Below are 27524 nucleotides of genomic sequence, written 5' to 3'. Positions count from 1 at the left end.
ATATTAAAGACATGCTTCGTTTCATGGCTGATTTTTAGCCTGGTATACAACCATTATCTAATGTGAAAATAAGGTGACACAACAGTTAAGTAATGCCTCCACACGGCTTCAGCTCTTCAGATAGTTATGAGCTTCAGATTGCACATGGGGGGGGAAAAATGTGGCTGAAAACCATCTGGAATAGCGAGATAACCTCTCCGAGTACCGATTAACACAAAGCACCAACTGCTTAGTGAAAACAGAGAGGAAACGCTGCCCTTCATTGGTCAAGCATGGGATTTTTTATTTTTTTTTTTTTCAAATATTCCTGTTGACACGGCACAATGACCGCACGGAGCTCACCAGAATTCACACACTAACACCAGGACGTATTTACATTCACTGGTAAGGCTAACCACACATTAAGGAAGACTTTTTTTTTCCCCTAAGTACACGTGTCAGTTAAATGACCTTATCCAAACCATTTGTCAGCATTAAGGCCTTCCCCACCCACACAATTAGCGTTCTTTCTTAAAACATCAAAAGTTACTGACATAAGAGTTGCACATGGGTACAGACGCCCTACAGATAGAGCACATCTTCAAGATGCTATTTCAACTTAGTCACCTAAAATGCCGTACCATCAAGAAACCAGAAGCACATCATTTCAGGAAAAAAAGTCTACCAAGGCATCCACCCATACTGTTCAAATGGCCTAAAACACTAATGTCGCATTTGGGTAGTTTTTATTTGTAATGCAAAGTTAGAAAGGCTTGTTTCTTTAACCCGAAAATCAAGTCTTCTAACTTATCTTGGATCTGCAGCATTGATTTTTCAATTCCTAAATCCAGTTGCCAAAGCAGCTATATCCTAAACAAGCACAAATAGTTTTGTTTTTAAAACACGGATAGAGAAAAGAAACCCAAACATACATAATCCCATTTGCCTTCAAAGTTGACAGATGAGGAAATCGTCTCAGCTCCATCTCTTCCAGAGAAATCATTCTCTTTAAAGAACTAAATTACTAACTTACAATATGGGGTGTTTGGCTCCAGCCTGCACACAGGAATTATGTTTATAGGGACATTTCCTGAAGAAATATCTGAGGAAGTAAACAAATTCACGCGGCGTCACCAATACCTAACTCCACCTTCTGCCGCAGTCATTTTATGCAGGGGGCTTCTTTTTAAACCCAGATATTCACTAATAACTTCAATTACATAGAGCAGACAAAAAAGGCTTATTTAAGAACTTTGATTTGGGCATCTTCCTCATCATTATAGTTACTACAATGTATGGCTTGGCCCAAATCACCTTAGGTCTTGCACGAGTTTGGTTTTTTTCCTAAGGGATTTCACTATTTCTTCTTTTGAAGGGAAGAAACTAAACAGTACAGGCAAAAAAACTGCCAAAGCTGACAGAAAGAAAAGAATTACAGCATAAACAACGAGGCAGCGTGTGAGATCGAGCTGTACATCAGGATGTCACACACTAACAAGGACAGAGCTCAATTAGTTGCATGCTCAGTCACGTATTTGAAGACGCAAGGAGATGAAAGTAATGGTAGTACAGAGAACGTATCATGCAGCGGTCAAGCGAGACATACTGGCTCTTTAGCAGCCCTGCATGATCCAAAGGTCTTATTCCAGGATGCTAATTAAGACAGTTGGGATTTAAAAAAAATTATAAATTAAATTCTGCGTTTCAAATCAACAGCTTGCTTTAATACTTGAGCTGTTAAAACCTTTTACAATTTAAGTACTACAACCGTGTGCCTGTGACACTCTTGAAATCGCACCAGTAAGCCCAAATTGTCAGATTAACACCTTATATCTGAAGCTAAAAAAGTTAAGAGTAGCTTCCTCTGCATGAAGAAATTTTATAGGACCAGTGGTGTTCTGTTGTTTTATTTACTTCATCTTACTAGTTCAGTTCCATTACTAATTCAATTGCAGATGAAAAAACAAAAAATGAACTTTTATTAACAGCAGCTATGAGGCCCCAGTAAAAACAAGAAAGGGCTGTACTCCCAGCAGCATGGGCAGCAAGGAAAGGGGGCGGATTCTGCCCCTCTGCTCTGCTCCGGGGAGACCCCACCTGGAGTACTGCGTCCAGCTTTGGAGTCCCCAACATCACAAGGACACAGAGCTGTTGGAGCGGGGCCGGAGGAGGCCCTGGAGGTGCTGGGAGGGCTGGAGCCCCTCTGCTGTGAGGACAGGCTGAGAGAGTTGGGGGGGTTCAGCCTGGAGAAGGGAAGGCTCCGAGGAGACCTTGAAGCCCCTTCCAGTCCCTAAAGGAGCTCCAAGAAAGTTGGGGAGGGACCCTGGAGCAGGGAGGGGAGCCATGGGACGAGGGGGAATGGCTTTAAACTGGAAGAGGGGAGATTGAGATGAGATCTCAGGAAGAAATTCTTTGCTGTGAGTGTGGTGAGCCCCTGGCCCAGGTTGCCCAGAGAAGCTGTGCCTGCCCCATCCCTGGGGGGGTTCAAGGCCAGGTTGGATGGGGCTTGGAGCAACCTGGTCTGGTGGGAGGTGTCCCTGCCCAGGGCAGGGGGTTGGAACAAGATGATTTTTAAGGTGACTTCCAACCCACACCATTCCATGATTCTGTGAATGCGTAAGGAACAGCCAAAACATCTCAAAAACATCCTTTGCACAGGGCAACACTTTCAGGCACAGTTAACATTATTGAGGATTATGTCTAGGAAAGCTAATTTACACGTCATATGAGAATCCAGTGACAAACTACATCAGTCAGAAAAATGAAAGGAAGAACAGGAAGAAGCACACACAAATCCAAGACTGATCTACATCTAATCATCACGAGACTCTCTGATCAAGGAGAACACTGAACTGACAAACTCCTAAAATGGATATGATATTAGGAAAAGCAATTATAAACTTCACTGCCAGCAGCAAACATCCCATAAGTACAGAGACTTGAAATAAGCTTGTAAACAGAGTTTTTAATACACAATTAAACTTTTCTGTGTTTAATGAGAAGCCCTAATGCAGATTTTTACATAGCAACTTCCTACTAAGACTTGCTTATCTTTTGTACTGTTTCACTATTGGTTGAAGACAAACGTTTAGCAAAATCGGTACATACACGAACGCTTTCAAGAAGCCTACATATTTATGTTTGTGTGAGCCTGTTCAGAGGAACTGCTAAACCATGTTTTCACAAAAAAAAAAAACCACCACCAAACCAGAGAGCAAATAATAAAGCTCCCAAACAATAATGATGTTCCCAAGCTTCACATGTGTCAGCTTTCATTTGCCTAACCTGCTCCCTTCCCCCCTTTTTTTTATTTTTTGACTCATGTCCTGAAAATCATCCTCTAAAGAAGCTTGCAAGACAGACCTTTGATTCAACTCAAGGCACAAATTCGTCAGGCAGTTTTCTTCGTATTTGTTTCACATATTTACGTATCAACAATAAGCCACGTTAAATGGGGGACGAAAGGCACGCTGTACAAAGCCCCACTAAAAAGTAAGAGCAGCTTCCCATTAGGTGAACAGACCAGCCCCAGTATATAGTCTGCTTCAGTGACACTCCTCACTCAATTCTGATCAAGAACCAAGACGCACCTTCACTTCACCCTTCAACATCTAACATGTCAACCCATTAAATTTCCCACGTGTGTCACCGCACCTATCCGATTTTTACCTGAATGTGCACTTTCTGTCAGTTATCACCTGATAGAAATGGCACTGCACTCCTATTTAACCACAACCCAGCTCCTTAAGCAGCTTATGAGACTATCTCTATGAAAAATGAACAATTTGGCTTGTTGTACCTGATCACTCATAAGCTAAGACCAGAATTCTGCCAGGAAGCATGCGCGCTGACCTCCCTGGTATGTAACTTCTACTGTCATTTTTCTCTTACCTTAAAATATCTCTTCCTGTGTACTGAAAAGAGTTGCCATTTTTTTAATTAGCTGGTGGTTAGAGAAAAGGCAATTTGCCATTTAGAGACAATACTGGACTGCGCTACCTAGAATCTTGGGGTTTGTTGACATGCAGCAATTTGCTGCAATATCAAAAAGCAACTTTGGAGGTTGCCATGGACGTCGTAGTAGGAGCTCCTTAAGTTGTTGGTATGAGATTTCAATTGAACTTCTCCCAAAGCTCTATCCACCGCCTACATTTCCATACTGAGATCTAATGGAGTTTAGAAACAGACTGAGATGAAAACATCTGATTACTACTTTTTATTCCATTCCATCAGCTCAGCAACAACTGAGCCAAACAATGTCTTTCCACTCATGGGGTTTTTGTGATTTAGTATCTGCCAGGTTTCCGATTATTACTCCTTTGACTTGTTGCTACTGTACTCCTGATTTTTAGAAGCCGTCTCATTAGTAGTCAGATCTAGAAGCAATTTGCTTCAGATTAGAGAAGTCTTCACGTATTAAGCATGGGAAGGGCAAAAAAGAACATAAGACAAACTGTCCTAAGTCTACAGAGATAATGAAGAGAACGGCTGGGAGGGAACATCTTATGCAGTGTTCCCACAACAGTTTCCATTTACAGCAAAACCATAAACTTAGATTTCTTTGTGTTTTTCATTCTATGTGTCTTCCAGACTGCCAGTGGTCAGAAGACCACAATCCAACTGCTGAAAGCCACACAAACTATGCACATCTCAAGAAAGTCTAAACTAAAGAAAATTTTAAACCCCAAACAACTAAAAATCCCACAGTAGAAACACCAACTTTTTTATTTTTTTAAAGCCAAAATTAAACATCAGGTTGCTTTCAGACAAAGAAAACTCCCTTTTGCTGAGAACATTCAAAACACATTTCCTCCCCAGGAGCTGCTGGGAACTACTTTGAAGTGAGATCCTCTGCTCCATTAATCAGGCCATCCTCATGCTCACATTCCTAAAAACTGTGATTTCAGCTGTGCATATTCTACTAAGCTGCATCATTTCATCCTGAAGTCAGTGGGACTAGAACAGTTTTTTGCAAGCAACCTGAATGATCAAGCAAAAGAATTATTATAAATAAAGCTAATATATGACAGAATGTATGCTATGCCAAACTTAATAAACTCAATGTTATTACCTTGTTTACCACTTACTTACTCCTGCTTAATCTTTAATCCCAGCCCACCCAGACTGGGAAGGCCTTCACTTACGATGTATAAGATGAAAACATCAGGGAAACTTCCAGATGCCAAAACTGCATTCCCAGCTATTGGTATCTACAATACATGTCATTCTATGAAAAAAAAAAAAGAGTCAAGTATTCTTCTGGTGCCTCATGATACTTTAATGATCATTTCCTTTTTTATCTCTCTGCAGGTCTCAAAGCATATTAAATAGGTGGCTATGGAAGGCACAGTGTGCAGGCAAAGGCTCAGCTCACCTAAGATGACATGTATTCCTTCGTTGTCTCGTTGCCTTTCCCATCATGCCATACCCACTGTACTGTTTGAAAGCTATCAGGATAAGGAGCCATTTGGAAGAACGGCTGGGGACCACAAAATAAATCCACCTACTATTTTGCCATTAAGTCTCACTTTACACAAATCCTGATGAAGGCTGCTGTCACACACAGGGCTCATCTCAATGCTCAATTATCAACCGATGCATCTGCTAAGTCACTGGACAGCCTCCATCCCTTGGCCACACACCACCATAGCAAAACTCCACGGACTCCATCTAAGAGAGCAAGTTCTTCAAGTATGTGTAGGACTGCTAGTTAGCACAGTTCAGCACATAACCACAGCTGCCTATCTCACAAGTTTTACACCTCAAAAACTTCTACCTAGCTGATAACACTCACTTTCCTAAAAATAAACACTACAGAACCAAAACGCCAGGCACAACTGTTAATTAAGACACATTCATTGTGTGCAATTTATCTCGCAGCAGTTGGATAAAATACTTCTCGTATCAACTTCTGCAGAAATAAAATGCAGAGTGCTTCTTAACTGTGGAAAAACTTATCACCATCTCAACCCAGCCCTTCCTTAAACATATCAGACTCTTCCTTCCCATTCTTCCTGCTCAATTTACTTTCTAACACAAAAGTAGATATACCATGTAAAAAACAACCTGCCAAGAAATAAACTTCAAAGCAAAGCTTATGAACTTGAAGTGGACTTTTTTTGAAGACGCTACTGAAAAAAAGCAGAAGTGAACATCCAGCTTAGAAGGTTACAGAATTAAAAGCACTCAGCAAAGCCACTCGGTGTGAATATATATGCAAATAAGGAAAGGGCTTCAAGTCTTGCTCGGCGTCTTCCAGCCATACCTACCTGAAAAACCTAACATTAAACAAGCACGAGTTAAGAACGCTTCCTTGGGCTTGTTTCAGGATTACTTTGAAGCAGTGGCTGCTGCGGGCTTCAGAGAAGGTGTCCAAGAAGGAGCAGAAGGCCCAGGGCTCTGAGGCAGCCTCCACTTTACCGAACTCCACCTGCTTTTCCCCAAGACGATCTATTCCCACACCTGGGCACCCAGCTTTCCAGCAGCGTGCCCGGAGCTCAGGCCTGCCTCCACAGCCCCCGCCCGGCGGCATTCCCGCCCTCACGCCCTCCCGCCCCAATTCCACCGTGGCACGTGAGGACACACCACACGGCCTCGAGGGCCGCCTGCACCGTTTTTGGGGCCTTTCGCCCCCAAAAGAACCCCACACGTGCCCCACACTAGGCCCTCCGGTTGGGGCTCCCAGGGAGCCCCCGGGCCCGCTCCACACCTTCCCCATGGGACCCCGCCGCCCCGGGGACACACCGGCCGCCCCCTCCCCAGCCTCCCCGGCGGCGGGGCCCTCCCGCCGTGCCCCGGCGCGGCCCAGCCATGAGGCCAGGCCGGGCGGCGCGGTGCTGCCCCCTTCCTCCCTCTGCGGCAGGGCCCGGCGGGAGGCGGGGGCGGAGGAGGCGGGAGCGGCGAGGAATTATGAAACCGGATCAGTAGGGCAACCCCCGGGGCCGCCCCGCCACCCGGCCATCGGCCCCCCATCCCGCCCCCCACTCCCTCCGCGACCAGGCCCAGCGGCCCCCTGCCCGCATCCCTCCCCCGCGGGGACCCCCCTGGGTACCTCGGAGACCTCCTCTTCTTCCTCTTCCTCCTCGTCTTCCTCCTCCTCCTCTTCCTCGCTGCCGTTGTTGCTGCTCTCGCTGCCGCCGCCGCCGCTCTCACTGCTGCTGGCCGGCCGGCCGGCCCGCCCGCTCCGCTTCGCCTTCGTCGGCTTCTTCTTCAGCAGCAGGTCGCACACCCGCACCAGCCCCCGCGGCGCCGCCGCCGCCGCCGCCCCGGGTGGGCACGACGGCGGTGAGGTACCGGCGCCGCCGTTCAGCCCCTCCGGGGGACCGGGCCCGGCCGTGGCGCTGCCGGCGTCGCCGCCGTCACCGCCTCCCTCCACTACCACCGCCGCCGCCGCGCCGGCCGCCTTCTCCATGGCCGCCGATCCGCCCGGTGAGGAAGGAGGAGGAGGCACCCGGGGCCGCCGCCGCCGCTGCCTCGGTCACCTCTAGCGCCGGCGCCGCGCCACCTCTCGCGATACTTGTCGCCGCCTCCAGCAGCGGCAACGGGCGCCTCTCCCTCCTCAGCCGCCGCCGCCGCCCCGCGCTCCCCCACTTCGCCCTGCCGCCGCCGCCCGGTGGTCGCGGCCCCCGCCCCGCTCCGCCGCCCCGCCCGCGCCCGCTCCGTCGCGGCAGCCTCCCGGCGGCGACCCTCTTCCGTGCGTGCCTCGGTCACCGCCCCGGCGCCGGAAGCGCCGCCGACGTCATCACCCGCCGCAGCGGCGCCGCGCGGCCGCTTCCCCCTCAGCTCTCCGCAGCGCCGCCGCCCCACCCCGCCGGCCCTCAGGCGGGCCCGGCCCTCAGCGGGGATGGGCCGGGGGCAACGAGCGAGGGGGAGCTCCGCGCCCCTAGGGGAAGAGAGTAGGGCGGCTTCAGGCAGAGCGAAGCGGCGGGCGGGCCGCTCGTGTGGCTGCTGGCCGAGGTTGTTACTTCGGCAAAGTAAATGGCGGGAGAGCGGTAAGACGGGGCCTCGTGAAGCACCGCTCGCTGTGGAGCGAGTTCTGCCGTGCCGGCCTCTGGGGGTGCGTGTGGGAGCGGGCGCAGGGCGCGGTGATCTCCTCGGGAGATGGCGGACGGGCGGCTACGGCCTTACCTCGCACCGTCCTGGCACCTAAGTACACACGTTCCCAATTACAAGTGATGTTCTTCCGTACAAGGCGTGCTCGCTGGGCACTGAGCACACAAAGGCAACAGCCAGAGGCCTGTTGTAAAAGAAAGCTAGTGGAGTATCACTAAAAAAGTAGGACACATCAAGATGCCTGTGTTGCTTTGAACATACACATTAATTACGTTCTTTAACTGTGTCACTATATCCAGTTTCCTTCCTCAGACCCCCCACCTCAGACAAAATTTCATCCCTAACGTGTACTTGGGATGTTAATACTGAACTGCGTTAGAGAAGGCTCCAGGGAGACCTTATGGCGGCCTCCCAGTCCCTAAAGGAGCTCCAGGAAAGCTGGGGAGGGACCCTGGAGCAGGGAGGGGAGCCATGGGATGAGGGGGAACGGCTTTAAACTGGAAGAGGGGAGATTGAGATGAGATCTCAGGAAGAAATTCTTTGCTGTGAGTGTGGTGAGCCCAGGTTGCCCAGAGAAGCTGTGTCTGCCCCATCCCTGGAGGGGTTCAAGGCCAGGTTGGATGGGGCTTGGAGCAACCTGGGCTGGTGGGAGGTGTCCCTGGTTGGACTAGATGGCCTTTAAGGTCCCTTCCAACTCTTAACTATTTTGTGATTCTGTGAACTGGGTTTTTTGTCTGGAAAAACACTGATGGAACATTGATGCGTGTGAGGTCCTGCAGTAACAAAGGTCTTGTGGCAGTTAAATGTAGGCAGGCTTTTTTCGACCCGACGGACATCAGTGAGGAAAATGTTTGTAACCACAGAAACACATGATTGTAAAAACTGGTAATGGCTCTAACGCGCTGGTACACTATGGATGTTTTGGAATTGGTGTTTCAAGCCAATAGCGTCTATTCCACTTATATTTTAAAGAAATGCAAAGAGCCTGTCATGATTTGATTACTTTACTCTTAAGTTTTGTCTTTTGTCTTACTTCGATAATGTTGGAAAGCAGCAGTCATGTCTGCAGCACCTCTGAAGTGAAACATTGGTTTTTTAAAAAATTCTCCAAGAACTAACGCTCATCATGAAAGCAAGTTTACACAGTTTCTCCACAAATCTTTGTGTTCCTTACATCCCACCAAAATCTACCTCTCTTACCTGCCTCTATATGTTCTTAATAAACGGACTGCGTAAGTCGGAACAGCACCACTATTAAGTTACATTATTTCTAAGTCACCTGGCTATAACTATAGTTCTTGACCTCTGATCTTCAGGTACGAGGTCTAAACTGAACAATACATTTATAAACACCTCTGTAGATGACAGTTTGATGTGATCCAGGAGGAATAAACTGAATTTTCCAGCCACCTACCTACTACTACTTCCTGGTATGACTGCACAAAAATCTCAAAACAGTGCAAGATGCATGACGGCAGATCATTCACGAGAACAACACCTTTGTCCTCTTATGTCAAATACATTGATTTTTTAATGATTTATAGCAGGATACAAGCACAAATTAAGTATTTGTTATTGGTTGCAATCACAACAATCAGAAAACAGAATTGTAAGTGAATATAGGTAACCTCAGCCTTACCACCTGAGATTCATGGTGTGCGTGTGAAAAGGGTGTCACTTTTTTCAAGTGATAAGCCTGGAAATGTGACCTAGTCTTCGTTGTTTGATCCAAGAGGTGACTGATGTCTTTAAACAAGACACGTCTCAGATTTCTTTGGCTGCACAAGCAGCCCAGCAGAGGAACAGAGTGTCCTAGTGCAGCAAATTCACCAGCTTGGATCCAGGAAGGGCAGTTGCAGGGCTGGATTTTACCCTTTAAGCTGTTAGAAAGGAGTTGCCCTCTCTGTCCCTTGGAGGTGCAGCACAAGGTTGGGAAATGGCACCGAAGGGTCGGTTCGCCGCTGAGCTGATCTAGGCCGGGCTGCAGGAATGCCGAGTTCAATTGTGTTACAAATCTGCGTTTAAATACTGGGCTCCAACATTTGCACATTACTTCAAGTATCCGTTTAAGTTGTTGGGCTTGGAAAGGGTATTTTGAGCTATGCAGTGCAGTTTCTTGCTAATGAAAGCAGACGTATTATTTTATCAGTCTGCATTGTATTCTCAAGGCCTGAATAATACAGAGTGGTTACAAAACACCACTTTTGTTGGCACAGGCAGCATGGCCTATCAGACTATTTGTTCAGTTTCTTTTATGATGGTGACCTCTGTTCTGATCAAAGAGTTGCTCCTTCTAATCTTGCGGTGTAGAGCCAGTCGTTTTCCTCCATTTTTATAACATACAGTTTATACCTGCTCTCCCTACCCGCCTCACTAGTTTGAGCCTTTTGTGAGCGCAACAGCAATAAAAGTACTTTTGCTCTTTAGAGAAGAAACTTGGTGTTAGATTCATTGGGCTTATAAGCTTTGTTTTTGTCACAGGCAAAAGCTGCTAACCAAAGTCAGCTGTCCATTGTGTGATGGTTCGAATGAGAGAACGCCTTGGGGAGGCGTGAAACTTCAGGGTGCATAAGAGCGCTTTGTAGTTCAGGAACCCAAAATGAAACGTTCTTGCAGATACCATGGTAATCATCAAGATGGACTTATAATGAAAGAGGAAATAATTAAGATTTTTTTTTTTTTGTATCCCAGTCTCTATATGGGTGCATGAACCAAAGCTGTGTTTCCTACCCATAGGGCTCTTAGGTAATGGATTACATAGCCATGGAAAGTCAGTGTAGCCCTGAGTCAGGGAAGTGATACCTAACAAATACATTTCCTTTTGGGAGTCTGTGAGGCTGATTAACTTTGGACATTTGGTTTTGTTGCTAGCATAAAGCAGCAGGAAATCTTGAGAAAAACAATAATCCTTCGTTATCTCTTTTGATCTGTGACTGCTACTTCAGTATTTATTCAGTTCCCTTCCGGTTATTGATCACTCCAGCAAACACTTGATATGAATAGTGGGAAAACCTGGGGCTTGAATCCAGCAAATGCTTTCAGAAATTGGCTCGTGTGAGCCAGATTCTGTAAGAAGTTCTACAGGACAATTCACACATTTAAACCTCTGCTGTGGAGTAAGTATCTGTGTGGATCTGCTTTCAGTTTCATTTATAACTGCTGGAAGCAGTATCATCATCAAAAGTCAGGAAGCGGGGATATTGACTTTTGTTTGCAAGTATAACTAGTACAGGAACTGAAAAAAGTTATTGCTGGTTTGAGTTTTAGTAACCCCTCCAATACACACACACACATACATGTAACGTGCAGATTTTCACACCCCGGAAGTCTGACTTTTGCATCCACCTGCCCTTCTGCCCTGATTTTACATGTGCACACTCTCCCTCCCAGTTCATACATGTGTCAGCTAATTCAGCGCATCTGTGCTCTGCCATGCCATCCAGCAGCTCTAAACACACTCTGTTCGCACTCAGCGTTTAGTTCTTAGGTATTTTTTTTTCTCTATGAGCTCCTGAATGACAACCAGAGCTTCTGAAATTACCAGTTGAGGGCTGGAGAGAAAAAAAGGGTTAGAGAAGGTGTCTCATTCTTGATGTGTAAAGATAATTAATCTAGCTTTTAACTTTGATAGCTTTTATTGTTAATGCACTGAAATGACACTTCTGAATCCCTGAAATACTTTTCTTTTTGAGAAGAGGTGAAGGTATTTTCTCTCTGTATTTGTTTTTCTGAAAACTTCTTGAATTTTTAACCCAAACTCAGGACTGCTACAACGGCCACAAGGCCATCTTTTCCCATTGTCTCCCTCTAGGCAGTTTCAGTATCAATTTTTCTCTTTTTGTGAATAGAACTGCTTCAGATAAACTAAAATTAGGCCATCATTAATTATTTTAAACAGAAAAAATAAAACTGAAGTTGTTCAGCAATTATGCAGCTACTGCTGACCAAGTCTAAGGGAGAAAGAAGGAAAAGAACATAAACGTCTCTGCATTCAGAGAAGTACCGTTTTCTGTGACATGTTTTAAGATTTGTCTAAAACACTCAGTTTTAATAACTGTAAATTACACGTGGAAAAGAATGATTAAAAAATGTTTTTATGCAGCCGTGGCATTACTAAAAAATTACGTTTTTTTAGTATCTGTATTTCTCCATTACAGCAAGTTTCCTGTGAGCATCTCAATTGGTGTGGCCTTTTGAATGAAGAAAATTAAGGAAATCCAGACAGATTCAGAATGTAACAAGAGTGGTGCTAGTCTGGAAGAACTGCTTAGAGTTACAGCAGCCCTGATCATCAAGGGACAGCACCTCTATATATGCAGAAGGTAAAATATTTACATTAATGCTAACACTCAAATACACTCAGTATGAAGGCCCATTTGGGAGTGACTTCTGCCTCTATTTGGCATGGTGAGCCAGGTGATTTTGGCATTTTCTACGCTTATCCACATCAGTGTCTGTTTGAAATACATATACATCCTGCTTGAATGTCTTCAAAATGATTTGTATTCCATCTCAGATACTGATATTACATGTTATGATAGTTGTCCTTAAACCGTAATACATCGTGCCAGCTTTGACCACTTCTTCCCGGGGAGGATTGGGAAAGTAAAAACAGGTCCAGAAAGCAATACCTTTTAAATATTGTTAAAACTACAATAACAGCACAAGAGTAAATAGTGATATATAATACACTGCTACTATTTTGGGGATGGAAGTTCAGAGTTCTACTTAAGAGATATGAGACTTGGAAACGGTCTTCCTGTAAGAGTACCGCCAGCAAAAGGCTACAATTTCAAATAACACTTGAGAAATCTGTGTACAGTGTAGGTGACACGAGACGATTGACTCTGACAGAAGACTGGGCTGAAACACTGATGGCCCCAGACAGGCATTAGGCAGGCATCCCAAGCCTCATGAGACAACAGGAGGCAATAACTTTTGTATTAAAATTAAGGTTTTGATGTAATTTTGCACTCTGTATTTTTCATAGTGAGCTTTACAAACTAGTCCCTGTATTATACCCTTCTCTACTACGCAACATATAATAGTATTTTGAACTTGAAATTCTAAAGGGATGATTATCTAACAATTGACCTAAAGTGTTAAGCTAGAAAGATGTTTATTCTGTAATATATTTAGTCATTTGGGAATCTATATGTTATTTTAGAAATGGTTTAAGCACTTGGAATCCTAAAACTTATTAGTACTCTGCGAGACTTACGTTTTCACATGGATAAATGATTTTTGAAAGTGGGTTTCAGGTTCCTAATTTGCTTCACGTGTTTTAAAAACATTTACCCTTTTTGAGTATAAAACTGAAAAATACCATGGCCAATTGAGGCAAATAGCATCTGGATGAGATCCTGGATTTCTTTCTGAGTCTCTGCAAGTGCTGTAGAAAATAAAAATAAAATAAACCCAAGAGAAATCTTAAGATAAAGAGAAGTTTTTTTGTGTATTTTATGTATAATGGATCTGTAATCCAAAACTGTGAATGCAGCCTCTCATGCCAAAACCACCTGTGTTTGAGTATCAAAGTTTACTTGTCAAAGTAATGTTTTGGGATTTTTTTATTACTAACATTTAAGGCAGCATCATCTGTAGACTACACAAGAATCAGCTAGGAGGTTAAACATTTCTTACATTTTATGTTTTGCTTGAGTCCTGCCAGTCCATAATGATAATTTCTATAGTAACCACTTTTTAAGTAAACAATTGATTAGTTCTGAAATTAGTCCTTGAAATTGCTTTTCTTTGTGCCGCTCAGGATGTCTTAATGCAAGCAGCCTTCACTGGCATGCAGAACAACAAGGTTCAAGCTGTTACTTTTCTATCTTCATATAAAGTCTGCCTACAAAATATTTATACTACCAGGCTAGTTTATCTCTAGACAAGAAAGGGGGTTAGAATCTCTGTGTAAAACTTTGTAAGATCTTGGTTTCAGTGAAGGCAATGTAAGAAATTTCTTTGATTTCTCAAATAGGTGTGTAAAGTGGAAGAAAAACATTTTTTGCAGAGTTCAAATGATAACTAGAAAAATTGTCTAAAAGCCCTCAGTCGTCTAAAATTACCTAACCCCCGCTAGGATCTTCTGGAGCCTCTGTTTTTCAAAACAGAACCTTCCCTGCCTTTTTGCCTTGTGGTATTCTACTTATTGGCTCATATTATTTGCCATTTTGTCCTCGCTTCAGTGCACTTCTTTTCAACAGCTATATGTTGCTGATTCCTGATCTCCTATTTTATGGGGAGGCTGGGATACAGATTTTATAAAAAAGAGGAAAGATCAATCTTTCTGTTATTTCGGTTTGACACAGTAGAGGGAGCCAGAATCCGTCTTCCTCTAAAACTAGTCAGAATTGAGGGCCATGAATGACAAAACTCTTACTCTTCCTAACATTCTGGAAATGAAATTTTACTAAAGCATTTGATTCTTAAACATATCTGTCCTAAAAATATTTTTTCCATTGAACAGTAAATACAAAGTAAAACTGTAAAAGAAACTGTGATGATTCAGAGCTAAAGGAAAAATCATATGCTTCCCTGTACCGTGGTTTCTCCTCAATGTTCAACAAATATCTTCTGCTGTGTGGATTCCCCAATGCCAAACAAGAGGAAGCTAAGTGTTTTTGCTACCAGAGTGAATGCAGGCGATTTATGGATATGAATGATAGTTTCACTACACACTGTTCCACTTCTCTCATTTAAGATATCCCTTAGTCCCTTAGTGAACACATTTTTAACAGATGCTGTGACGACAGGGACATTAACTACCTGTATATTGTGTGTGTCGTGCGTATTCACAGAAATGGACAGGTAAGAGCCGCGTGGTTTGTGAATCGCGGGCTCTGCAGACCTGTAGAAAACAATACAGGCAAAATCAGTGGTTGCTAGCCACAGTGCAGCTCAGATAGAGTAACAGTGCTTACATTTCTTTAAATCTTTTTCCTAAGAAAAAAAATGGATAAAATCCTGAGATATTGAAGTGGTATTTTATACTGAAGAATGGACAACATTTCTTCAAGGAGCCTTATTCCGTCAGGCTGCTCCTAGGTGAACAGCAGAATGACAAAGGTCCTGCCAGCCCAATAAGAAAAGGGAAATTGCACAGATGCACCATCTTTATACATTTCATTGACATGTCATGCTCCTAATATCATCGTCTGATGCTTGTTGAATTTAGCTATTTAAAGTAGCAAACATTTCTGCAACATTCTTAAATGAAGAAAGTATAAAAAAGCTCAGCCTCCTGAGAACACTGCCATTCTCGGCACCTCTGGATTTCTCTGTTGGTACCATACAGATCCTTTCTGATAGGCAGTCCTGACCACAAATATTGCAGGGTTATTCCAGCAGTATTGGTCTGAGCGTTTCGAGCTGCCTGTAATGTGCAATTATAGATTCAGTAGTTTCTACTTACAGCAGCCTGAATAAAAGAGGGAAGAAAGTACAATTAACAGAAAGCAAACTCGTATCCTGCTGTAATAGTATGGCCTGACTGCTGCAGTACCATCAAACTAGCACAAATAATTGATACCTAGATGGTTTTAGATGTTTCTGAGGCGTTCTTATTCTTCCAAGGAGAAACACCTCACAGGCTTTTTATCCTGGAATAGTTAGTCACTAAATGGAAATAGCTTGTAGCAATGATGTCTCTGATTAGCTGAAAGAATAGCCCTTTCATTGCCCTCGGGGACATTACGGGTTTTTTAACACTGAAGTCCACGGCCTCTCTGTGCAGAAGAGTTCAGGTAACGGTAGGTGGCATGCTTCTCCCGCCTGAGGACTTTGAAAAGGTTTGCTGCATCTTAATCCAGACTGGTTCTTACCCAATGCTGGTACCTGTGTGCTTCAGGACACATAGTAGCTTTCTCTGACCGGAGATAGACCCGCTTGTGTCCATACTTGTGCCTTTTGCGTTTATGCCAGAGCTCCTCCCAGCCTGTACTCTTCCCACAGCTCATTGTAACAGCCTTTTCACCTGTTCTTCATCTGCAGTTTTGAGTGGGTTGCCTCACATGCAGGAGGTAATTAAACCCATAAACCCATATTAATTCTTTGCTGTGTGACATGGACATTTCCTACTCTTCCTCTAACCAGACTAAATATATTTGTGTCATTCAGTGTGAAATAACTTCCTTAAATTGTTGTAGAGAGTTTCTAAAGTCTGTATGGAAAGATCCAAGATATGATATCTCGTGGCAGTTTTGTAAATTAAGCCCCTGCCTTCCAAAACCAGGGCCTAATAAAAAGCCTTTTGCATGAAGAACAGCTTCCCACTTGCAGTCGTATCCACTTGTGTAAATAAACTGTTTCTGCGCCATTCCTGCTAACCAGTCTCTCTGTTGGATTTTAACCTTGCATATATTGTTGATTTTAATTTTGACCTGACAGGAATGAAGCTGTGATTTTAGATGTTACTTTACTCAAAAAAAGTTTGATTATTGCTTGATTATTCAGTAGTTTCTCATGTTCTTTTCTTAGCTATCCAGTTCTCTCGTCGCAACTGGGGTAAATAAGCAATGAGCTTTTCGAAAGCACACAGTTTTATCTAACTCCGCTTCCAGTGAAGTCAGGCGAGTTTTAGCACTGACTTCGACATGATCTGAATTAGGCCAATGATGAACGTATTTCAAAGTCCTACACTGAGGACCTGATAACCTTATTGAGTTGTCAAATAGCTGCTTAGGCAATATCAGTGCCCAATAGACAGGAGTCTCTGATTTGTCTCATTTAAATCTGTCCTTGCCCAACTTAAAGTGCACTTAGGTACTAAAAGGAGGAAGGAAGTACTTGATTTTTCTTTCAGAATTGGAAGTAGGTAGATTGCCTACTTGATAACCAGGAATCAAATAAAATAATCTTCTTTTTCTTTGGGGAAAAAAAAAAGACTACACAGAAATTCCTTGGGAAGCCTACTCTAATTTTCCACCTTCTCCACACAATAATTTTTAGTTCCAATGTTACATCGTTCTGTATTGAATTTTACGACCAGCTTGATGGTGAAGTTTTCTTTTTGTGGGTGGCAAGATAAAATGACCTAAGTGCATGAGTGGGAGTGGGCTTACATGTCTGAGAGTGTCACTGAGGCTAATACAATCTAATCTGCGCTTTCCTAGAAGTTTGAAGAGGAAAATAATCACTCTAAAAGGCTAAGAGCCAGTCTTGGTCTCTAAGAAGAGACATCAAGGTCAGGCATAGTAGCTGGACTCTGTCATTCCTAGTCTGAGAAATGGGCATTTGTCCGTGTAGTTCATAGTTGAGTACCGGTTCTAGGGTAGTAGCGTTGTAGTTTGTTAATTTGTTTTGAATTTTTATTGGGCATAGGTCAGGGTTAGCAGATTAAAAGATGTTTGTCATTTGAAGGGTTTGAACATTTTAAACGGTCACTCTTTCTTGACCTGCTTTCGTTGTAGATCGCAAAACACCATCCCCGGGGACAACAAATGCATTCAGAAGGGTCATTTCCCATGGATTCGGTGCTGCCATAGCTCAGACTCCTGTTAGGAGTTTTACTGTTGTCTTCAGCAGCAGCAAAGATGCACTGATGATATTTCTGATCAAGCAACCATTATGACATAAACTAGACCTCGTCTACCTATTTATTGCACAGTTTTCACGTAAAATGTCAATTAGTTGAATCCAAAATGTTGCACTGGAAGCATCAGAGTTCTGATAACTTTGGATTTCATGAAAGGTTATGTTTCCTATAGAACCATATTGGCTTTAACAAACCTGCGGGTTAAACCCTGTGCTTGTAGGATTTCTAGCTTTGGGGCACCCAGTCAAATGGGCCAAGAACATCAGTGTTCTGCGATACCAAAACATCCATCCCAAAACTCTTAGAGTGCTGACAGCAATGAGGCTACAGTGCCCGACCATGCAGCAGGACCTTGGAGACCGTGAGACTTGTGTTCATGTCAGGCTCTCAACTTATTCAGGCTTCCTGTTCTTACACGGGGAGCTGAGTCCTAGGTCTTGGCTCAGCACCGGGCTCTCCGCTCTGCCAGAAGGAACTGTGATAATTTGGTTCAATACATAATTTGCACAGCTTCCAACTTCCCTTCCCAGGGAGCCAGGAATCTGGCAGACTTAGGCAACCATGAAAAATACTTTTTAAGACACAGGAGGCAGATATAACATTCAAATGTGGTAACATGACTAGCTCTTTATGAACAGGGACGGGGGGATCCCCCTTGTTACTTCAAGGGACACAGGGCAGGTTCCTCTCTTTCTAAATCAGGCACCTACTTGTGAGTCCTTCTGTCCATGGCTGTATTGACTAGACCTGCACTAACTCTAAAGGAAGCCCAGCGTCTCTTTGCAGTGAGAATAGCTCGCGTGTCTGTGTTGTAGACACCTGAAGCTTAGTAAAACAAATCCCACTCTGTATTTCCAGCACTCATAGCCATGGAGAAAAGTCAGAAACCTAAGTTCACTTAAAAGCGCAGGAGCCAGATAAGGGTAATTCTAAATTAATTCCTGACATTTAATGTCATGATTTATTTTTGAGACCTATAGCTAGATTATGAGTATGCCTGATTGGCAATATTGAACCACTGTTGCTATTAGAATAGAAGGCATTTGAACAGAAAGCAAATGTCAAGGACTGTCAGCATGGGGTTGGAGGGCAGTATAGAGGAATGGCCTAGCGAGTATAGTCACTAGCTAATTGATCCAAAAGACAACACTAAAAGCTTCATGTCCAAAGAGTTTGTTAATATTTCTTTTCATGACTTGAGAAGAATTCTCGGGTTAGCATTCAAATTAGTAAAAAAACAACACAGCTATTCAGCCTTTGCAAAGCCACAGATCTATCTGGTGCCTCTTTTTAATTTCTTTGATGTGACTGGACCAATCTTTTTATTACTTATTTAAATGTACTATGTGAACCATACAGATCTTTGCTAAGCTTAATCACATTTTTTCTCAGATGAAATTTTTTTGATTCTTGGAATGTACCGAGGAACCTCTCTTGAAATCAAGTCTTCCTGAAAGCTCTCAAGTTAGGTACCCCAAATCACTTGTCTCCTTTGAAAATCAGAGTTTGCAAGCACTACTCTAAAGAAAAACCAACCAAACAAGCAACATTTCCTCAGTTTCATACTACTTTTAGTCACTTCCTTAACATTGGGAATCACAGGTTTCCAGTATTACATGCTATCCTGTAACAGATACAGGCAAAGGAGACCATATGAAGGAAAATGGCAACCAGAAGACAGACAACTTTTTCTTGCTGCTGATGCAAATCCAATTGTCTTCTAAGAGATCATTACATGCCGATAATGTCATTGGGAGTTTGATTCACGTTTAAGGTAGTACTGGACCTGGAACTACAAGCCAGAGGTCACCTAATAAATGTGGTCTGTTTGAATGCTGCTTGAAAAGTTTTTAGCTGTTAAAAACAATTGATTTTTTCAGACAGAAGAGTACACATGCTTAGGTTTGACTAATTGAACTTTGCTTCTGAGTCTAAGAAAAAAATGTTGAAATATTTCACTGTGTTTTTGGATTTCACCTGTGGGGACAGAAAGCTTCACGTTTAATTCATGGAGCCTCAGAATTCATTATAGCAGAATAATATGCAGAAGTGGATTATCTTTTTATGTCAGTGAGTAAATGACAGTGCCAACTTTCAAAATCTATTAACCTGCTTGCTTTGAAAGAATGGAGCAGGCTCAGTGCTAGCAGGAGCAGGCCTGCTTGGCGGGCTGCAGAGCTCTGGACCTGGTTTCTTCCTCCTCATCCTTACCCCTCTGCTTGCAGAGTTTCAGAGTTCCCTGCTGTGACGGCAGGAGGCGAGTCCTGCCTTTACCCAGATACTGGCTTTGGGGAAATTGAAAACCTGGGTTCTGATAGTAGTGATGAAAGGAGCAATATTTTTGAATACAACCGTGATAGAGCTTTGCTCAGCATATATGGGACTGAAAGGATTATTCTCTACATGTTTATCCGTCTCTCTTGCACTATAAACATTCCCCCATTGACAAGGACATAAAATGGCTCTACAAACTTCTATTCTCCTGTTCAGGTGCCAGTTCAGACCCTGACTCTTAGCTAAGGACATTCCAAAGGCAGTAGAGGATATTTGAAGTGGGAAACACCACTCCTGCTCCAGGGCTTCTTTTAAAATAACTATCTTCCCATTTATCAAAGTTGTGAGAGCTTTCCCTTCAGGAATTGCTTACTCAGAAATGGAGGAAAGAATGAGAATGTCTTTTTCTTTATCGCTGTCTTTTTCTTCTTAATGCTTGAACATTTACAAGTTGTCTCACATAGATAAACTAGTATCTTTCCAAGAAACAAAACAACATAAAAAAAATCCAGAAGCCGTAACAGAAAAACAGGCACAAATCAGAGAACGATTATAGAAGCAACGCGGAATCTGTTTCTATGGGGATGGACCTGAAAGAGAAAATATTTATCAACTCTGCAGTTCTTAGGCCGGAATGGGAAAACTGTAAGTTCATGATGAAACTAAACGAAAAATAAGACAAAGTGAGAGTGTCAGCACTGCCGAGGGGCAAAGGCTGTCAGTGATGCAGTAACATCAGGGCGTGTCAGCTGCGGAATGGGGGAGTCCCTGTAAAATCTCGGAAATTTTCCAGAAGTCCTGTAGTCCCACTAGACATAAAGCAATTTTTTCAACTCTTAGCGTTTCAAGTTGGGAACAAAATCAATGGCTCCCAGAATCCTTGGTTCAGATTCAACATGCTTTTCTTCTGATTTTAGCAAATACACCTGCTTACACTTACAAAAAGTTTGTAGCTGTGTTTTTTTATAAATTGGAGCTCACAGATAAACAACTTAAAGGAATTCAAAACAAAAAAAAAACCTTCAAACATTTCTGCATTATGTCAAAACTAGGAAAAAAATATTAACAATCTCTTGCCAAACAAAAGCTTTCAACTTTGGCTCTTGACTGAACTGTGTTCACTGAGCGGTTCCCCCATACTGCCAAAGACCATCAAGCTACACTGGACTGCAGTTGCACTTTTCCAGGCACAGTGCCACCAACAATTTCTTTGGGTTTGAATGCTGTTTATTAGCTATCGGAAACAAAATAGCCATGCTGGAGACAGACTGGGGAAAAGAATGAACCAGAGACTCTCAGTGAGAATTTTCAGAGAACTTACAGCAGACCTGTTAGGATGGTTAGAAACAGACAAAGCAGCTCGCAGCTAAACGTAAGCATAAGTAGAACAGATTGAACAATAGTTTATCAAGCAAGAAAACACATGAAAAATACATCCAAATTGGTGGGAAACGAAGAACAGAAATTAAAATAGAGTTTAAACAAAATCAGTTCTTGTTATGCTATTGTTGTTGTGCTATGTTATGTCTTGTTATGCTATTCCACATCTATCAGCTATGCCAACTGTTTTTAAATGGCACCTTAAAGAAGAATGGAAGCAGCCGCTGAGAACGTGAGCTTCTGTGGAGATACGACATCAGCAGGATACAAAACAACAAAAATAGGTGGATCATAAAACTCAGAAGAACACAGGCCGCAAAGCTCAGGCAGCAGCATGGAGATTGGAAACTGAGTGCCAAAAAGTTTCTAGGGCACAAGTGAACGTACTGGATTCCAAAGGCCTCCAGAGAATTATGTAAGAGGAAGAAAAAAGATCACCACCAACAGTTGTATCATGAAACAAACGTCAGTCACACCACCGCAACAATTTAAATCCCAGATGGCACAGCAAAGAAATTTACTAAAAGTACTGAAGCTAAAGGTTCTTTCTGGTAAGGACTGCATGAACTGAGTAACGCTGCACCCAGGGTAATTCTTTCCTACAACTATTTTGTAATTAGATGTGCACTTCACTGAGACCAAAACATCACTCTGATGGTTTTTTGAGGAACCTTATAACTAGAAATGGATAAAATGATCAAGCCAGTACTTCATCTGCTTTGCAGATTACTTACTTGTATTGACAGAAAAAAAAGGCATGGGGACATGAAAAAAAGAGACTAATTCTGAGAAGTCAGAAAATTTGCCAGCTGATAGCCCTTACTAAACACTGAAGGCTGTATACTTGGATAGATTCAAGCAATTTAATGCATTATAGAGGAGTCAATATGAAATACGTACTATCAGTAAGGTATTACCTCACACGGCAAAACAAAACCACTCTTGTACTTGCTGCCAAAGGACGACATTGGCAGCTGTTTCTTGATAAGGACAACAGCTCCATCACCACACTCTGGATTTCCTGAGACAAATTGGTAAGGATGGTAGAATGCCCCAGGGATCAAACTTACAGGATTTGAAAAGCAGGACAGGCAACAAGACTCACTAACAGGACTCGAGCACTTCATAGATTAATGTTGAAATTATATTGAGAATATTTTGGATGTAAAGATAGTATAGCAAGAAGTATAGCAAGGCATGAACTCGATCTCCTCTCTCTTATCAGCGTAAGCAGGAAAGCTGGAAGAACGAGGTGATTTCTGGCTCATTGCCGCACCATCCATGATTTACCTGCTGACTTACCCACAGCTTGCTTTTAACAGCTGAAACCAACAGAGAAAATATGCCACATGTAAAAGATATTATTACATCGTATCAAAGCCTTCATTAAAAAATATTTAACGTAGGTTTTTTTCCAAGTTAGACTAGTGTATATAAACCCCCAGGGTGAGTAGAAGATGGAAATGCAAGAGATGCAGTTCATCTAAACAATAAAGCAAAGAGCAGGGGTAGCCCATTCTGAAATTCAGTGATATTCTGCAGCGTGCACGAGCAGACAGCATGTTGCTGCCGAGATGGGGATTGGGACATTGTTTCTAGAAATAAGGCAACCGGGAGCTTTCACGTTAATCTTACTAATACCCACAGAAAAACCTCCCCGCAACTAAAGTATCTTACCATCACCTGCATGTGTAATAAGCGCCACCAGCACAGCGGGGAAGGAAAGTCTTCAGAAACTACTGTAAATAATTAGAAGGCATATTTATGAAGTACCCTATTACACACCCCCAGAACACTGTTACCTGATGTTCTTGGAATAGCAGAGCTAAAACTGAGATACTACAAGATGCATATAGATGATTTCTCACACAGCAATCGCGACGAGAAAGCTATGAAAAATGCATTTTTCTTCCTAAGGCAAAGCATCATTTAAAGCAACTATATAGGAAATTGAAGGCAGGAACTTAAAAGAACAAGTTCTGACCAGAGGGTCACAATTGCTACTAGCATCCTAAGGATACTTGGAAGATCTGCATAATCTGCATAAACAAAAGAGGCATCATATATAAGCAATATACTATTAAACATATACTCTTCAGAAAAGTTATTCTTGAAAACATTCATTAGAGCCATTTTGATTTCTCATATGCAGGCAACTATAAGAGAGATGAAAGACCTGGTAAATAGCTATGTCATACATAGGAACATCCAGAGCCAGACATTGGAAACGTGCAACGTTCCCAGTAGAGCTCAGTATACATTAGGAACGCACAGAAATTCTCTCATTATCCTAAACCATTATCTAGGGGTTTGGAAGTGATACATATTGTCAGATACTGCTGCAGTGATTACTGCTGCAGTGATTACTGCAGGCAAAGCAACGTAGCATTTCAATGGACAGTCATTCTGGCCGATTTAAAAATGCTTATTTTAATGAGAGAAAACTCCGTAAAACTCTGGAGGAGTGGCACATCACCCCAGATACATGGCTTAGCATCAGAACTGAGGATGTGCCCAGAAGATATGCCCTGTCCTGGAATGCTGTTAGCTACCCCTTAGCAGGTCTCTGCCTATTCAGCTACAGCGATCGCATCGTTTCCACATTTATGTTTGCCCATCAGGTGGGCCTTCTTGCTCATTTTATATCTATGGGTCCATCTCTGTTCAAATAAAAGGCATATGTCTGTTTGAGATGTTTGACTTGTTTTACATGGGAGCCAAACATCAGTGATAAGAATAGCAAACATAATGCACCTGGGCAGGAAAAGACTGGTACCTGACCACATGTCCAGAAATACAGACAATTATTTTGAAATATAGTGATTATTACATTTATTTCAAAAAAGAGCAACTGTCCAAAGGGAAAAAATAACAGCTAAGCCACATGTCTGTAGGCGCAGGACTGGAAATAGGAGGCGGCGACACTTTTTTCAGCATTATCTCACCTGCGCCTGCAGACAGATGCAGAGAAGTAGTGCTTTTTTGCTGGTTCCATCCACTTTGGCAGAAGGCTATTTTTCATTTTGAGGAAGAAAAAAAATCGCTAGCTGGCTGCCCTCCTTCGTGTTATCATTAGATATTTAAAAAGCCAAAAAAACAAAGAAAAAACCACCCCCCAAACAGAACTGTGGTTACTGGCAGCGGGTGTGATCCTGGCACGTAAAGGTCTCCAGGTTTGGTGTATGTGTCACGGTCCATTCATGCAAACAAACTTTTGATCTTCAAAACAAAGAAGAAACAGCAGTAAATAAAATCAGGGGCCGCAAAATTAGAGGGTTACTAATTGTCTTTGTTTTTTGAGAGAGCACTTTGAAGAGGACTTACTCTCCAAAAGTGCTCTGGCAGTTGTTCTTATGAACATACATCAAATTTGTTACTCCAAAGTCTCATGCAATTTTAGTACATTTTGATCCACATATGTGTAACTTTCAGTAGGAACATGAATTCCCATGAAATATGAACAGCTTTCCCTTCAATTTTTGAATGCTTTCCACTCTCCTGCAATCTCCTTCAAGTGCAAGCCACCTGAACACAGAGGTGAATGGATGGTTTTTTTCTGATAAAGGAGGTGTTATTGTGAAATTCATGGCTCAGAAATTCCTTAAGAGCTATGGCTCTACCATGGCATCTCTTCATCCTTACTGATTACGTTGCATCCAGCTTAAGAGAGCACACAGCACAAAATGAAGCCTGGCCATATGCAAACAGAAGTCAGTTAAAGAGGTGTCTCTGAAAGTATTTCTCCAGTGGGGGTCTGAGAATGAAGTAATTCCCTTTGTATCAACTCTTTCACTTTGCACAGCATTGTATGATGGAATATTTAAAAATGATGCGTCCTTTTTTTTCCAGGTCTGTTACTCTTGGAATTCCTGTCCTTTGGTCCTCCACATCTGAAATAACACTAATTACCATCTGTACCTTTAGACATACATGTGCGTGAAAATGCATTCATCTTAAAATGCAACGGATATGTCCCTTTCTGTAATACCAGGACAACTTTGTTGAAAGTGTACTCAATGCGGTATGGAAGAATTGAGTAACAGGAAGCCCAGTATAATATTTAATATCGTTAAACAAACATCAGCATTGGAGTTCAGATCTCTCAGCAGTTATATGAAATGTTGGCATGAAGTACAGGACAGACAACAGAAGATATCTAGAAATAAACATGGACCCTGTATTACAAACTTACATATTAACTCTAGGGGACCAGTAGTGTTCTTGCTAACACTGCACAATGCTGCAGGGGAAAATTCCAGATAGCTTTCAAGATGCGACGTTCTATATCAAGACTTTTTCTTGTGCTAAATTTCAGTGTAACAGAAAATACTTTCCCCTCCCAGTCCTTAGCCGAAAGCATTTGAAGACCTCTGCTAAGGCATGATTTACCACTACCACCTTTTTTCACCACTTTGGCTTGGGCAATGTCTGGTTGCATTTTACAGTCACTTTATGGTTATCAACAAGACACCTGAATGTGTGTTTATATCTCACTGAACGCTCTGTTAAGATTTGCAGAGACACAGGTTCAAGACACAAGTAAATCAAGCTGACGTTGGTAGGAAAGTTATATTCCATTTTTACAGTAGCTTTCATTGGGTCAGAAGGTGCTTGCCAGATTCCTGAGTTAGCTCTTTGCATCCCTTCTATCGGAGATCTTAGACAAAGTGTTGTTAAGCCCCTGTATCCACCATTCCCTATATCACCATTTATATCAACACAAAATGCTTGCTGAAGTTTGCAAACTCAGAACACTGATGTATCCGAATGTCAGTCATTTAAGGGACTGCGCGAAAAAATGCTAGGCAATCTTCAGGCATTCTGAAGGTTACAGGTTAATCAAGAGATCCGTGTTGTAGCCATGGGTTCTTCTTTGACAGAGGGATATGGTCAGTAAAGCCAATTACAGACTCAAGTGTTTAACCAGCTTTTCCCTGGGATTTTGTTAGGCTAAAGCAGCACAGTTCTGAAAGGTCCAGATTGTGTCATCACAATTCCCATTGTTCTCCAGAAAGTTGGGATTTTGCTACAAGCACCTGAAAATAATCCCTATTTCTAACATTATGACAAAACAGGGGTGTTTTTCTGCAAGTTTGGCTTTTCCCCACCACGCTTCATGTAAGAGTTATCCAGATAACCTTTACTTGCCAAAACAGAGCCTTGTTCCTTTAAATCACTAACAAGAAGGCTGTGTTTCACCTACAAAGATAACGGGAGCAGACTTGGGAAAATGCAAAACTTCTTTGCAAAAGCAGCAGCTAAGTACAAATTTCATTGTATCAAACTATTCTGTAAACCTATCTAAGTTTTATGTGGTTATTCATGGAGAACAGAATGGTCTTTCTGAAAGACAAAATGCATTGCCCTGACATTTTTCTAAATAAAAATTGCCTGTAAATATTTGACACCTCATTGAATTTATTTAAGACATGTTTAAAAACTCAAGTTCAGACACAAAGTGAAGTCTTTTTTGTTAGTTTGTTTGTTTTGTCACTTTTCCAGAAAACTGAAAAATGAATTATTCGAACTACTCCCAGTAGGAATAATACAGAGTTGTAGTAAAACTGCCCACTTGAGAAAAAAGCAGAGTAGAAAAGGAAAGCTTAAGGACTAAGGAAGTGTTAGAAGACCTCTCTCTAACTTATACCAGGTGGGTACTTGCTACTGGAAGCAACGTGTTGCAGGGCAGAGCACGACCTCCAGCAACGCACTGAGAATAGTTGGGTGGGTTGACATCCAGCCACCAGAGAGAGAAATTCTTTAAAAGTAAATCATAATATTCCCCACTGTGGAACTACATCACTTCGCACTCAGTAAGCATCCAAACTTATACTTGTTATTTTTTTTTTAAGCCCCTCATTTCCAGGTTCTGGAAAATAATTACAGTTCTATTCCATGTCCTGGCACTCTGTGCAAACTTCACAATTCTTCCTGTGTCTGATCTCCTAGGTTATGGGCAAATCAATAAAAAAATTGTTAGAGAACGGTGCTTAATTAAGAGATTATTCTCAGGAAGACGTCAGCGTAAATGAGGAATTGCAAAAATTATGAAATGACGGCTCTTGCAAATGTTTACACAGTTTTCTGAATCCTGGTGAATAGCAGTACCCACAGAAAACCAGAAGGGAACCTAACAAGTAAGGCGCTCAAATCAGCCCGTGGCCGCTTGAGCAGCCTTCCTCTTGGATGTTACCCTAGGTATGCATCCCAAAATTTGGAGTGAGATACAGTCTTATACAGCATAGAAGTATCACTTCCAGTTTACTGACACAGACCTGCATGAAATCTGCATGAAATCGTT

At 42.5% G+C, this 27524-nt stretch overlaps 1 protein-coding gene and 1 long non-coding RNA gene across 6 annotated transcripts in view; one reads left to right on the top strand and one right to left on the bottom strand.

The window, feature by feature from the left end:
* Positions 1-7583, bottom strand: part of ANKRD17 (ankyrin repeat domain 17) — an 88282-nt gene extending 80699 nt beyond the window's left edge. For 3 of the 5 annotated variants that reach the window (XM_054202929.1, XM_054202934.1, XM_054202935.1), the window contains exon 1: positions 7031-7582. In XM_054202929.1, coding sequence (XP_054058904.1) covers positions 7031-7390 — 360 coding nt within the window. In that variant the 5' untranslated portion in view covers positions 7391-7582. Of the gene's footprint in view, positions 1-7030 lie in introns of all 5 variants that reach the window. The other 2 variants (XM_054202930.1, XM_054202931.1) reach the window with 1 other exon arrangement.
* Positions 7584-7767: 184 nt separating this feature from the next.
* Positions 7768-27241, top strand: LOC128910541 (uncharacterized). The gene is made up of 3 exons (XR_008466753.1): positions 7768-7970; positions 12189-12353; positions 26726-27241. It is a non-coding gene; the product is annotated as an uncharacterized LOC128910541 (long non-coding RNA).
* The last annotated feature ends 283 nt before the right edge of the window (positions 27242-27524 follow it).

The sequence above is a fragment of the Rissa tridactyla genome, chromosome 5, assembly GCF_028500815.1.
Source record: "Rissa tridactyla isolate bRisTri1 chromosome 5, bRisTri1.patW.cur.20221130, whole genome shotgun sequence".
NCBI classification, from domain to species: domain Eukaryota; kingdom Metazoa; phylum Chordata; class Aves; order Charadriiformes; family Laridae; genus Rissa; species Rissa tridactyla.
This window is presented reverse-complemented; position numbering and strand designations above follow the sequence as displayed.